At 38.2% G+C, this 14,641-nt stretch overlaps 1 protein-coding gene across 10 annotated transcripts in view; it reads left to right on the forward strand.

Annotated features, from left to right (window-relative positions):
• Positions 1 to 10,761, forward strand: part of DPY19L4 (dpy-19 like 4) — a 32,642-nt gene extending 21,881 nt beyond the window's left edge. For 2 of the 10 annotated variants that reach the window (XM_058831273.1, XM_058831272.1), the window contains 4 exons: positions 549 to 631; positions 2,366 to 2,498; positions 2,932 to 3,090; positions 5,392 to 10,761. In XM_058831273.1, coding sequence (XP_058687256.1) covers positions 549 to 631; positions 2,366 to 2,498; positions 2,932 to 3,090; positions 5,392 to 5,556 — 540 coding nt within the window. In that variant the 3' untranslated portion in view covers positions 5,557 to 10,761. The remainder of the gene's footprint in view (positions 1 to 548; positions 632 to 2,365; positions 2,499 to 2,931; positions 3,091 to 5,391) is intronic. The other 8 variants (XR_009276818.1, XR_009276820.1, XR_009276821.1 and 5 more) reach the window with 8 other exon arrangements.
• Positions 10,762 to 14,641: the final 3,880 nt, after the last annotated feature.

A 14,641-nucleotide genomic window follows, 5' to 3' on the forward strand; every position in this document is an offset into this window, starting at 1 on the left:
GCTTTTCCCAAAATGTTTTTCAAGAGCCTAAACTGAGATACCCGCTTCACACAATGTAATGTACTTTTCCTTCACTGCAGTGATTGAAGTCAGAAGCAAGTCCAGGTCACATTACCAGGGCTCGTCTAGGAAATTTCTTCTCTTCTGTCTTGCTTGCATCTTTCCATCAAGTCACAGCAGTCCAATTCCTCCTGCTCAAGCAGGTTTGCCATGGGAGATTTATCATCTTGGTTCAGTGCCCTTATTTGTAGACATTTGCATATGACCACATGAACTATGGTTTTGATGAATTTAAGGCCACTTGATGAATGTTGTTGCTGCTATTTGTTTATTTATTTTTAATTATAAGCATTCTAATAAAATAGAGATAAGAACTTCTGTTTAACTGTCAGGTAAGTAAATGTAATCTGTGTTTTGCAAAATATTCAAGCAAAAGTACCAGTCGGGGGGAAAACTGTTGAAACCCCTTTCTGTTGTGTCACTTAAGGCCTTAATATGCTCTGTAGATATTTTTTTTAAACTGTAAGTAACCAAAACATTTCCATCAGTTTTTCCCTAGAATAATGACAGAGCTTACAGAACTGCAAGAATTCTATGATCCTGATACAGTAGAACTTATGACATGGATAAAGTAAGCATGAAGTCTAACATTTCTATTTTACTGCTTTTTGTAAGAGTGTTTTTATCTCAGCAGTTTTTGGAGCTACCTCTGTCAAGCTGGGTTTTCTCTTGCTAAGTCATTCAGTGGTGCTTGGGGGAAGACATTTTATATTTTAAGTCTGGTATTGTTCCCAAGAAGAGAAAACAGGAGTTTATCATGGATTACAAGAGAAGATCCTGAAACACACAAGCAAGTCATGTTTAATGTCATTGCAGACCTAGTTTCCAAATAGAGGTGGAGGTCTTAGGAAGATCTTAGATCTTGCTTCTTTGCATGCTAGCTTTTCATTAGATTACAGGATTCGTGTTGACTGTAATGTCAGCAGGGGACAAAAACACTGAAATGTTATGTGTCTGAGCCAACAAAATGAAATACCTGAATGTGAGGATTTAGAGACTTTTGTCACGATACAGGGAGAGGAACATGTGTGATTCAGACTTCCCCTTTGATCACAGCAAGTATGGAGCTGTGTTACACAGCTCACACTGAACATATACACAGCTAATACCAAGTCAAGTTATTTTCACAGATAAATTTTTCTTGCCACCAAAAGTTTCAGAATTGCATTCTGCCTCATTCAATTTGACTTCAAACTATGTCATTAGGAACTGCACTTTTCTGAAAATTAGATCCCTTGTGTTCAGATAACTTAGCTTTAACTGTATTTTTTAGAATATTACTTTCTGTATTTATGTAGTCTTTAATGTCAATCTGTTCATCTTCACAAAAGGCAAGGCTGATAATTAGTGTTCCAGCCAATTTCTTCTTGTTGTAGTAGTGTATGTTGTTTGTCACTGCTGTAGCTCTTTAAGGCAGCAAGTGGAATAATGCCAAGTACCTAATGGCTTTTATGTTAGTCTGCATATACTTCAAGTACATAATTAATCATGGTGAATTTCATTGAGATGCACTCATCTACGAGCAATTGGACTACCCTTATTTGTAGCAGCTGTTCTTATTTTTAAAGAAAATAAAGATTTTTTTTTCTTATGGATATACTTAGCTAGCCACATTGAAATTTTAATTCAATGTTATTTCTCAAAATCTTCTCTTTGATAATACAAATTTAATTTGAATTTTCTCTACAGAAGTTGCCAAAGCTTGTAATAGTGTGACAATGACTGTTTTCTTTCACTAATACAGAAATACAAATAGTCAAAAAATCATACCAAACCCAGAAATATCATTACTGTAGACGTTATTCTGTATGCTGACATTGTTTTCTCATCGATTATGAAATACATAATCGGAGATTACATATGAAATACATAGCAGAGAACAAGTTACAACAATCACAAATCTTTCCCTTACAAGATAACATCATGTTGTTTCTCCTTCCACCTACTGTCTCTCTCAAGCTTTTTTTGTCATGAATTGGCAACCATTCAGAAAAGCAATACTTGGATCCATTCCAGGACCACTCTGAATGGTGCTTGGTGGATTGCAAGGAAGGGAGAACAGCCATCAGCCCTTGCCCCAGCAGGAACCCTTCTTTTCAAACTCCATGTTGCTGCAGATCTGCACTTTCCCTGGCAAGGAAAGCACTGCCACAGCAAAACCATCACCAGTTGTAGTGAGACCCCCAATGATACCTTCACATACTCCAGTTCATTCTGCAGCACCCTAACAGACCCCACAGTATATAAAGTTGTTTTGATGAGAGCATCCAGTACTCAGACATGCTTGTTGGTGTTGCTTTTGCAGACGACAGGCTCCTGTGGCTGCAGTGTTTGCAGGCAGCCCACAGCTCATGGGTGTGATTAAGCTCTGTACAGGATGGATGGTGTCGAGCTTGCCTTTGTATAATGATGATGATCTTCTGAAAAGAAATGAGAATGTGAGTATCCAATTCCATAAATATGGCATCTTACAGGAGCTGTCTTCCTCTTCACCCAAATGTAACGCAAAGAAATCAAATGTATTAGAAGGAAGGAGGACATAGGAGTCCAGCAGACATGGAAGGGATTATCAAGTAGATTACCAGTGCTTCACTCTGCACAGAAATAAATATCAAAATATTATTTCTGAAGACTTTTCAGGCCACCTGAAGTATGTAAGATAAGAACTTGCCAGCATCAAATACAAATACTTCCCATTCAGCTGGCCATTGCCTCACTGTTTTGGAGATTTCCAAACCAAACTTTTTATAGCTTGATGTGTACATATAGTTTGTTGTTGCAGATAGGTCATCATTGTGGGTGTGTGTGTGTCCCAGTATTTAAGTCATCACTGATTTTTGCATTGCATGAACATGTTTTCTTAATTTATAGATTTATCAAATCTATTCAAAGAGGTCAGCTGAGGATATTTACAAGATACTCACATCTTACAAAGCCAACTTTCTGGTAATTGAAGATTCAATTTGCAATGAAGTGGGACCTGTAAGAGGATGTAGAGTTAAAGATCTGTTGGATATTGCTAATGGTCATGTAAGTATTGCTGAGAAAAAATGAATGTTTGCATAAATAATTAAATTTAAAATAAATCTTATAATGCTGGTCTTATTTTTCCTATTGTAATTGATGTGTAGACAAAGACTCAAGTTTTAAAAGTGATCAGTTAAGTTTTGGATTGTCTTTTTCTTAATCTTATAGTCTTACCTAATACTATTAACTGCCCTAATCCCTCCTAACACATGGAGGTATCTAGCTGTGCTGCTTTTCTGCCAATCATTAAGTACCATTTAACTACATATAAATGTTCAAGACTGACACATGAAGAGGTTATTACAAAAGCAGTGAAGCCCTTCCTCAGAAGACATTCTTTACTAGTTTTGAAGATGAAATTCTAATATGGATAAACTCAGTTCTCCTAAAACTGTGGCTGGGATGAGGACCAGCCTGCCATTTAGTTCAATACAGACTCTTTGGTTCTGATGAGGATGCAAGTCTACTCAGTTCAGCCTTGCAGATAGGTTAGCACACCAACAGATAGTTTAAACCACATCTGCTAGAAAGATTGGTTCAGCACCATTAATGCTGCTTCAGTCATTGACATGTTCTGTCTGCATGTTGGTAGTGATGCTCTTGCTGCTAAGATGGGGTTTATAAGATGATCTCACTACCACTTGTTCACTGGCTTCCTGAAAACCCAGCAAAAATTTTGATTTCAGAAAGGCAGGGGGTGGCCTTAAACTCACTGAAAGTTTCATTGCTTATTCTCAGGTCAACAGGAAAGAGGGAGTCACCAGTTACATCTAAGTGATATAGGAGTGGTGTGTTTTTAGGGGATTACTTTATATTTCCCCAGGAATATACAGCTGGTGTCAGTTTCACTTCTAGGTTTCCTAACTACTTTATCTGTGAAGGATATTGTCTCCATTTTTCTATTAAGTTCCTTACCATTGCTGAAATCTATTATTTCTTTCCTTGTCCTGCTGCTAAAATCATTGTATGCTGTGATTATTCCTGGATATATCCAATACACTGTACCATAATTAGAGTGTGTGTGTATGAATAACCTCCATCAGTGTTAATCTGCACGTTACCTCTCAGTTTCTTCTCAGATATGTGTTTGTATGAATAAGATCCTGTTTCCTCTTCATACTCAGGATTTCCACTAGAGCAATTAACCACAGTTTCGGGATTCCATGCTCTCATACCCCTGCATCTCTCATCTCCATGCTTCCTGCATACTTCTCTCTCACACATAATCCTTCTTGTGTTTTTTTATTGTGTTCTTTTGTTGTTGTTTTGGGGGGAGTGGTTGGTTTGGGTATTGGGGATTTTTTCAGAAAAATGACTTAGTTTGTTCTGGAAAGTTAATAAAGTGCATTGTCTCAGGAAGCTTTAAACAAATCTCTCCATTTGCTTGCTAACAAAAATTGTTTAAGTCATATTGGAAAATTATCAAGACATTCCAAAGTAGTGCAAGCTAGTGCATATGTATTTGAAGACTGCAACTGCAGCATTTACTTATTCCCAAAGTAAAGTGGACAGACAGTGTGTTGACAGATCTATGGATGTGTTTTGAATTGCTGTGTTTGAGAAGATAAGTACTACTTTCTAGCTTGTGCTACATCCTGTAGTGCTAGTCCAATATCTTGTTTCTGACACTGGCTGAGAGCATAGTTTTACTGATAGGGAAAGACAAACGTTTTCCAGCAGTCTGTTGCTGGAGGACCATAGCTCAGGGCAATTACCTTTGTGTTTGGCAGCCACTGGTAAATTTTTCTTCCTGAGTTTGTCCTACCACCTTTTTTTAAAACCATGTAAATTTGTGCCATCAGAACGAATAATGAAGGGATTTCTTCAGGGATATCAGACAGTAAATGCTAAAACGCACAGTTTGCTTCCAAGTCAATTGGTTGGAATTTGTAGGGTGATGTCTGTGTGTCTTTGGTCTTTATTAGGTATGTCAGATTTACTTGGGCTGGGAAAGGTAATTGAGATTTTTGTTTCCTTCATACTGCTATGCCCAGTGCAGGTCAGGTTTGAACTACTGGGTAAACAGGGCATGTGCATAATTTCCACTGCTGTTGTTTATAATATGAATGAAATAAGCTAGTTTTAATGTCTGCTACCTTAACGAAGGAATTAATTCACAAAGGCTGTTTTAAGTGGTTAAACAAATTACAGGAGAATGTGTTTTCAGTTTATTGGAACTGTACAATGTGGAAATTAAATGTCTATCATAAATTAAATTTACCAAATACATAAGTTAATTAAATGTACAGAATTACATTCTGTAACCACTTCACTACTCTAATTAGATCTTTTTCTTTCTGACAGGTGGTTTGTGAGGAAGGTGACAACTATGCCTACTCAAAATATGGACGATTTTGTCATGAAATCAAAATGAACTATTCTCCATATGTGAATTATTTCACTCGAGTATACTGGAATAGATCCTACTTTGTATATAGAATCAACACTGTGATATCCTTCCAGTCATGAAAAAGCATGCAAGCTTCTTTCTGAGGATTGATTGTGAATGAATTTCAGTTGGAAAAGTTCCTTTTGAGCAAGGAAGTTTATTTTTGCAGATAGATGTGCACACATGCAGTGTACTGACAGTTTTATTCTACCAAACTGAAATTCTTTGATCTACAGATCAGCAGACACATACACCATCCTTGAAGGAAACGGGAACATTTATCAGTTTTACAGGCTCTATAATGTGTTACAGTCTTCCATGTTTTTACATTTTTCTTCCCATTATAAATCATCTTAATCTTCATGTAAATGAAATTTCTAACTTTTGTGTTAGAGAGTTGGTATGCGTAGACTTCAGTAAATACAGCAAAATTATTTTAAGAGCTCATTTAAGTCATATAGCTTTTAATTTTTAGCAGGAAAGCAATCACTATCCCAAGTCTTTTCAAGTAAGTGTTTGGATTTTTGGTCTGGGGTTTCTATTTGTTTTGTTTTAATTCTTCCCGTCTTCCATGGTAAACATTCCTGTGTTTATCAAATACACATTTATACATCTTCCATGTAGTTATATAGTTTGTATAAATCAAATAAGGAAGATTTTACTTAAACAACACTTCCACAGATTAAGGCACTGATCTCTACAGTGTTGTCTCTGTTGTCTACAGAGACATGTTGGTGGAAATGCTAGGAATTGACCTAACAATAGGAGCTGACAAGCTGAGCTCTTCAGTTTGGAAAGAACTTGTTTTCAACATTTTTCCACACTTAAGTGTGTATGTATGTATGCATCAGTGTGTCTTTCTTAGCAGCTACCAGAATGGGCCAGTATACCACAGTATGCCATACTTGTTTTCAGGCAGGTGTAGCAGGACAACCAGGTTTGCTACTGAGACTTCTGCACTTCAGTTTCACCCTGTCTGTGTGCTGGGGTGTGTGTGTGTGTGTGTGTGTGTGTGTGTGTGTGTGTGTGTGTGTGTGTGTGTAGGGATGAGTGATACTCATTTCATTCAACTTATTATGCAATAGGTATATTAAGATAGTGCCATAACTGTCATTTAAAACACTATAATCACCACCATTAATAAATAATGGTACAGATGTTTATAGCTATTTTTATATCAATTATGCAAATACACAGATTCTTGAAAATTTGGGAAAGTACTCTGCAGTTTTGCTTCCCTCTAAAATTTGTCTTTGTTACATGACCCTCTTTGCCTCTACAACTCCTTTTCTTAACAAATTATCTGTTCATTCTGTTTGTTGCTGGCTGATAGACTTTCAAGAAAATGAATGATGTTTTAGTTACAACTCTGGGCTTAAACCTAGTGATGAGAGTGGAAACTCCAATAAAAGGTAACAGTAGCATTGCTTAATGTAGGTGTAACTGGACAAAAAGCCAGCGCTAAGTTTTGGAAGAAGTTGCTCACCCCTTAGGAGTTACCTGCAGTTACAAACTAATGTAACACTTGGCCCAGAGATCAGTCTATCAGGCATGTGGGAAGGATCCTTTCGAGCACAGATGTCTTTAATGAAGGATATGGCAAAATAGGATGAACCCTTAGCTGAAAATTCTGCAAACCATTCTGCAAGTGGAAGCTGCGAAACAATCCTTATGGCCAATTGGAGATTTTAACTCTGAAATTATTAGGAACTGCAGCATGTTGTTGTATGTGCATGATTCTTCTCTGCTTATGCAGATACACTTGCTTACTTTACACTGACACATAGTTCTGAGATTTTTTTAAACTGTTACCACTTTTGGAGTGATTTAAAGGAAAAAAGCTTTATTGTTGTAAAAGCCAACATGTCTGTAATTTGGTTTTTACTTTCGGTTATATTTTTAGGCCTACAAGTCTTGACAAAAATTATGCATTTTGTTTGAAACCGATGTTCAGATTAATCCATTGAATTATGGGATGCTGTCACTGAGAAACATCCATATAACTGAGTTACAAGTTACAAGTAAATATCCTTTCTGGGCATACAGGCATTGTGTTTGGGATAGTGTGGGCCTGTGTGTCTGCTGGAGTGCAGGCTGCATTTATTTGCTTATGCACAAGTGCATATTTTACTGCACTGGGCTGTTTCAGACTGCTCAATTACCATATACCAACAGAAGTTTGTGTATTAACTTGAGCTATGGCAGGCCTGCAGGAACTCCCTCTGTATGTGTGGGTATAGATGTAGTATTTGGAAGTAAGTTTAGAGTTCCTTTTTCAACTTAAGTTTGTTTGAGTCACTGTCAAGGAATTACATGTCTGTGTGTCGGTCATTTAATCTCTTGAAGTTAGTAATTCATGAATATCACTTCATATCAGCAATAAGGCATCCCAGGTGCAAACTTCAGGGTTACAACTGTACTTGGGTAGATGAGGTCGCAGAGCTTACGGCTTCATGCCTTAGACTGCCATGCCAAGATGCAACATTCAACTGTCCTTGACTGCCTGTTGAGTTTTACTGTAATGTTGTGCGTGTTACCACATAGAATATAGTTTGAACACCTACATGTAGAGCACACATATTAAGAAAACCACAAATGAGGCTACCCATACATCTAAACAAAACTGTCTTGTAGCACATTGGCCTTTATACATGTTTAAATGAACGAGTTGAACTTTATTTGAACTGTGACTTAGTTATTGCTATTAGTTTTGTCATAGTTTTTAAGATGTATTCTTGATACTTCAATTGATTCTGCTTTAGGAGAATCATTTAAGATTTTTACCTTGCTTTTTATATTAGAGAAAATTATATTGCAGCACTGTTGGCACAGCAGCCTTAAGTAACAGAAGGAGCCTTTTATTTGGGAGAACATTGTGGTTGTTCCTGTAAAAAGGCATAATTGAAATGAGTGAATGAAAGAGTCATATCTTACAAAGAAAGTGAATTAATTTCTTATCCAGCTATGGACTAGCAAAAATGCTGTCTAATCTCCAGCTTCTGTGAAAAATACTAAATTCCAGTGATATCCCTCAGTGGGACAACAGTAGGGCATAATTACGCCAGCCTTGTGCAGAAAACCCTGGCTTGGTTTTCAGCCAGATCACAGGTTTAACTCCCTGAAAGGGTTGTGGGAAAGTTTTACAAATTTTGATCTGCTTTGCTGTAGATGTTGCAATTTGGTTGAAACATGTGCCTTGCAAGCTCTTATTAAACAAACAAAAACCTCAATTCATGTTTCTTTTTGTGAAGATTTTTTTTTAAATTCCTGTCCTTCTGATTTCTAGAGTTTCTGTTGTGTCTTAATATGCCAGCCTCCGAGGATGCCCAAGTGGTGCAGCTGGGATGTGTGCCAGCCATCTAACAGCTGTTCACTGGGAAGAATGAGAATTTGCATAGCAATTTGTGTGACTATTCTGCTGGCTTATTTCCTCCTTCAGTTTCACTTTCTGATATACTTGATCTTAGTAAATGCAGAAAAATTACCTTGAAAGAATAAATTGTATAGTATTTTCAGGCACCCACCTGTTATCCTTGAACTTGGGAATAGAAGTTTGACCAACCCACAGCTAAACTAACATACGCAGTTTTGTCTTAATCTTAAAAAAATGCTCTTTCACTTCCTGAATTACCACATACTTGAACTCAGATTTGACAGGGCTTGAGACTAAGGAAAGGTATTTTTGAGCATAAACTTCTATTCATTTTATTTAAAAAATAATTAATTTTTTTCCAAAGTAAATGGAGATAAAATTTAATACAACACAATCTTAAATACATTTTCCATGGGGATGGGGAATAAGGAGAAGATACACAAATGTGGAAGAAAGATGGCCAAAAGGTTTCACAGGCATTGAAAATTCTTCCAGCTATTTGCTCTGGTGGCATAACTATTTACTGAAAGGTAGAGGCTAGGGACCAGTTCTTGTTCTTATCACCTTATTTTCACTAAGTCATCTTCAAGTGTCCAGACCTTGTGACATACCATCAGCTTTTCCATGCAATTCACGAGAAAAGGAGCTGCAACATCTGGTTGTAGGGATTGTAAGGTAACCCTGCAATCCTTACTTAAAACTTCATATAACCTGTCCTTTAACCAAAACTCCAACAGAAGAAAGTGTAGGCTGTGCTTGTGGGTGTGTGGGCATGTGCACACATGATGTGTTTGCATTTACAGGTGTCTGTTTTACTATTGTGTTTTGGAGATGGAATGAGGAACTTCTCTTAGCAGTAATGGTGATTGAATCTGTAAGGCTGGTAAATATTGATGGGCAGGTGGACTCCGGAGTACTGTGGTATTGGAGATGAAAGAGAAGCGGAATTTTATTCCAACACAAGCAATATTTCATGTGAAATAGTACCTCAACATAAATCTGCATAATCATGCTTTAATACTCTTTTTAAAACCTAACTATAGAGGGGGAGAAAGTGGAAATTCTAAGACATATATTGTGTGTTATCTTAATAATCTTTTCTACTTCATCAGTACAGCTGAAAAAGCAATCGCCATTATGTTGCTGCACTCTAACTATGCCAAATGCAGAGCTAGTGATGCCTAAAGGTCTTCTGAATTGTTTTGTACCTCAATGTGTTTACATGTAATTAATCTGGCAATGGTTTTGGTTTCAGCACAGTTAAATGTATTTCTGCCTTTCAAGTGATGTTTAAGGTTACCTATTTATTTGATGGGACAGAAGGTTTAATGCCTTTCAAAGTTTCAAACTTGTTTACTTCAATAATGCAGAAGAATTATTGGTGGTGCTTTACTTGTTAACAGTGACATTTAGCAGTAGTGTGTATGGCACATGGACTTATCCGTGTGCAGCTATTTAATAACAAGTCTAAGGAATACAATTCCTTTTACCCTGTTTGTTGTCTTGGACAGTTTTTTATGAAAATAATGTATACATAGTAAATATTTTTCTCTTGTAATTTTTTTTCTTTCTGTGGAAAAAAAATTAATAAAAGCCAAGTCCAGAAAGTATGAATTGTTTGGGACACAAACCATTTTATCCTTTGAGAAGACAAGGGAAGACTGTGCTGCATAGCTCAAATATCTGTCTTGATGGGCAGCATAAACAGTCTCGCAGCTCTTGAGGACAAGCAGCCTGCTCAGACTGGATCCATATGTCATGCTGACTGTGACTGCCTGTTGAGACATACTTGTGTGAGGATGAACAGCAAAATGTGAGCTGCTTCATATGGAATTACTGAACTCTGTGACTTTCTCCCTAAAGATCCTCCTACAGCAAGCATGTCACCTGGAAATAAAGTGCTATGCAACATCAAATGCTTACTGATACATTTATTTTTAATCTACTAATGTAGTATCTGCCTTGAATTTTTACAGGTTTTGATTAAATATATTGGAGCCCTCTATTGTTTTATACAATATTATTAGTAGAAATCTTCGGATGCAGATTTGTAATAATTTAATATGTAATGAACAAAAATCTTGATTTTTTTTTAAGTTAAATTCCAGTAGAAATACCCTACAGAATACTTCTCCAAAAACTTCTCCAAAGATCATTTAGCACCTGAAAAAAATTATGTATTTACATCTTTAATATATAATGATTCTGAGTTTGAGCATTTATCAGACTGCTTTGTTTAAAGCTAGTCAGGAAATGAGCTGATGTTGAAGTATCCAAGTTTAGGCATTCAGGCAACCAGGCTTTTTGTGGTTGCTTAGCTCGAAGGGGAATGGAGATTACTGGCAGCATGAAATTCATGTTGGTATCTGTGTACTCTTCTATGCCTTTATGCAAAACTGAGACTTGGTTACTATCTGTGAAGCAGAGAACATTCTATTACATATAATAGAATTTGTATTGATATATGTCTATAAGTAGGTGTATGTGTTCTATGTCTGTATCTCTGTGCAAAATATATATTCCATTTATAATCAATGATTCAAAGGTGTTAGATAAAATTACTGTTGGTTTGGATTATTTTCCACCTAAATAGTTGTTCTGGAATCTGTTTGTAGGACCTAGTTTCCCAGATTTTCCCATTTTTACAATGACCCAGCCTATCATACTTCAACCCCTGTATGCTTTTAAGTTGCTTAGGTAATAAATGTAATGGATGTTTTTTTTAATAGTGGTGAGATGAGATGCATCTTGTTATGGATTAAACTGCATATATAGAATATACATACATTAAGCAATCCTCAGTATTACAGAGTTATTCAGTAGGTTGTAACTATCAGTACATGCATTTACTTTCAGAACTTTGAGCAGTTACACTCTCCATGTGAGCACAGAGGCTGTGGTCTCCCCAGAGTAACTGCTAGGTGCACCTATGGTTTCTGTGACTGATCTGATTTCAGTTCTGGGCAGTAAGACAAAATCACTGCAGCAGAAGTGAATAAACCATTTATGCAATTTTAGAAAGGTACGTTAAAATCAAGCCTGTTTTTAACTTCATCATGAAATTCTCTTTCTAAAACAGACGCAGTTCAAACACGTGACTAGTATGTCACGTTAGTCATGTCTAGTTATAGCATGTCACATTTTCATCTATTTCAGCATTGTTAGCACATGGATAAATGCTGCTCCTTTCTTTTTTTCTTCCTTTTTTTTTTGATTTTTCTCTCCTCCCAGGCTGGCCCATTTTATCTGAACTGTAGTCCAAACTGCTGGCTGCATTCCAGGAGCTTGTCCCAGCTGTGAGGGAGGGCCAGAGGAAGGCTGTTGGGCTTGCTGATGTTTTGGCCTCAGAATGGCAGTTCTTAGATTTAGTGGTTGTAGTTCACAGTTCACTAGATCAGCTTTGCTTAAGAAGAACCCTCAAACTAAATTTCAGTATGATTCTCTGGCTATAGAAGCTGACAGTGTCCTGAAGATATCTGTGTTGGTTTAGACAATGTCTAAGGAGCTTATTTGTATTTATTTCTTGTCTGTGTTGTTTCCTATTGAAGGGAAGAGCCATCTCCAACTATCTTTACTGAGATGTCCTCTTGAATTAACACTGGATCAATCTCTGTGGATTCTGCCTCAGTTTTGCAGGACCAGACAAGTTCCTTTGGAAAACAAGGCTACACTCAAGTGTGTTTGCATCTCTTTAAATGGTAGGGTAGGATTTGTGGCCACAAATACCTGTGTATTTGTTTCATTGTCACACAGGTTTTGTGTAACGATGTTGAAAATAACACAGCCGTGCTAGTGAGTATCCACAAGGCAGGCTTTGCGCTTCTTCTGCTCTGTAAGGTGTGCCATAAATTCTGGCAGTGGGAGTGACATGCAGGAGAATCCTGAATTTCCATTACCAAAATGCTGTGTTAATGTATTTGAAATGCATGGGTTCATAGGTGGGAGGGAACACTGTGAATAAAATCTAGTTTATATCTTCACAAGCTGTAGGGGAAACTGCATGTTTCTAAGTGCTTGAATAGAAGAGAATAGAAAGGGTGGTGTGTCCTGTAATGTAGGCTAAAAATGGGACTTGATTTTGAGAGGATTTAATTTGCTTGTTGAAAGTTGTGTGAGGATACAACACACTTCAGAAGAGGGAATGCTGTGCCATGTCTCCATACAGAGCTAAGCTTGTCCTAAACTGAACACTGGTTTGTGTGGTCTGGCTAGCTTATGAAGTGTTTTAAATTAATGAGCCTTCTAATGCCTTTGTGAAGGGAGGAATTAGGGCACAAAGACCAACCACAGCATATTCAAAGCTTGCTACAGCACATTAACCAGGCACAGATCTGGATGGTTACTTTTATACTTTCACTGCTAAATCATTCTGTAAAACTATTTGGGTTTACTTTTTCCCTTCCCAGTCTGAAATCTTGCATTGTGCCACATTTTAGAAGCTATCATCCCTTCACCTTGAGGGGGTAAAAAATAAAGGTTGACAGCTTGTAATAATGGGATGTTATCTCCCAACAATTACCTCTCCATAAAACTGGTAATTCCCCGAGTGGCACAGGTGCAGGTCTAACAGTTGGGTGTCACCTTTGACTGTTGCCCGTGATATTTGACTAAACACGAGTGAAAACGGCTTCTGGCTTTCTTGTGCAGAACTTCACTTCCAGCCTAGATATGTGATCACTGAAGTTACAACACAGCTGGCAACAAGCACCCCTGCCTTCCTAACAACCTTCTGGTAAAACTAGCAAGCCTGTTTGAAGCAGGAAGAGGGAGCATTTCTGATGGAGCAACACCTAACACAGTTTGACCAGCTGGATGTGGAGACCCTGCAAAAGGCTATTAAGCTGTTAACCTTCACTGTGTGAAGGGAGATACTCTCGTTCTTGGCATCTTGGCAGATGCTGCTGGGAACTCGTGCTTGGAGCGATGAGAAAATTGAGCACTGTTTGGTTTGATGGGTAGTGATTGACACTGGAGTGGCCTGGCTTGTATTCACACTTCCACTGTTGTAACACATCTTCCACAGACTAACCAGAGCAATGAGTTCCATGCCCAGATTGTTTCATGCATGTTTAGTGGGACTGATGTGTTTGCTCAGAAGGTTCAGTCAGAAGGACCATTTCAGTCTTGCTCTCAACAAACGCACACACTATTCTTGTCCCAAAAATATTGCATCTTTCCTGTAGGAGCAGCAACCTGAATGTGCACTTCTGAGAGGCTGTGCTTCCAAGACAAACCCAGCTTGCAACAGAGAAGCCTGTCTGCTGGGTGACCTCTGCTCTTATGATTCGAGTGTCCCAAGGTCTGCTCTCTCCTATGCAATAGCGTTTTCTTCCTCTTTTATGGTGGTTCTTGTAGCTTGGCCGGGTGGGTTTTTCATACAAGCTCAGGAGAGGAAGGATAACAAATTTTCCTCGAGTCACCCCCCCAGGAAGTGTAGTTCATCCTGTGTCTGCTCAGCTTGCAGAAAACCCGGAGGGAACAGCTGGTTGCATGTGGTGGTTTGACCCCGGCTGAATGCCGGGCACCCACCAAAGCTGCTCTATCACTCCCCTCTGCAACTGGACAGAGCAGAGAAAATACAACAAGAAGTTCACGAGTTGGAACAGGACAGGGAGAGATCACTTACAGATGACCCTCACGGGCAGTGTGAAATGGGGGAAGATGAGGAACTTGCCAAGCAACACTGTGCGCTTTGCCACGGAATAGGGGGAGCGTTGTGAGCTTTGCCACGGGCGGGTTCCCCGCTCGACCACGCGGGGCGGGCTCGCTCCGTCCCCGCCCACAGCCGTGAG

This window comes from Poecile atricapillus, chromosome 2 (assembly GCF_030490865.1).
Source record: "Poecile atricapillus isolate bPoeAtr1 chromosome 2, bPoeAtr1.hap1, whole genome shotgun sequence".
Lineage (NCBI taxonomy): Eukaryota > Metazoa > Chordata > Aves > Passeriformes > Paridae > Poecile > Poecile atricapillus.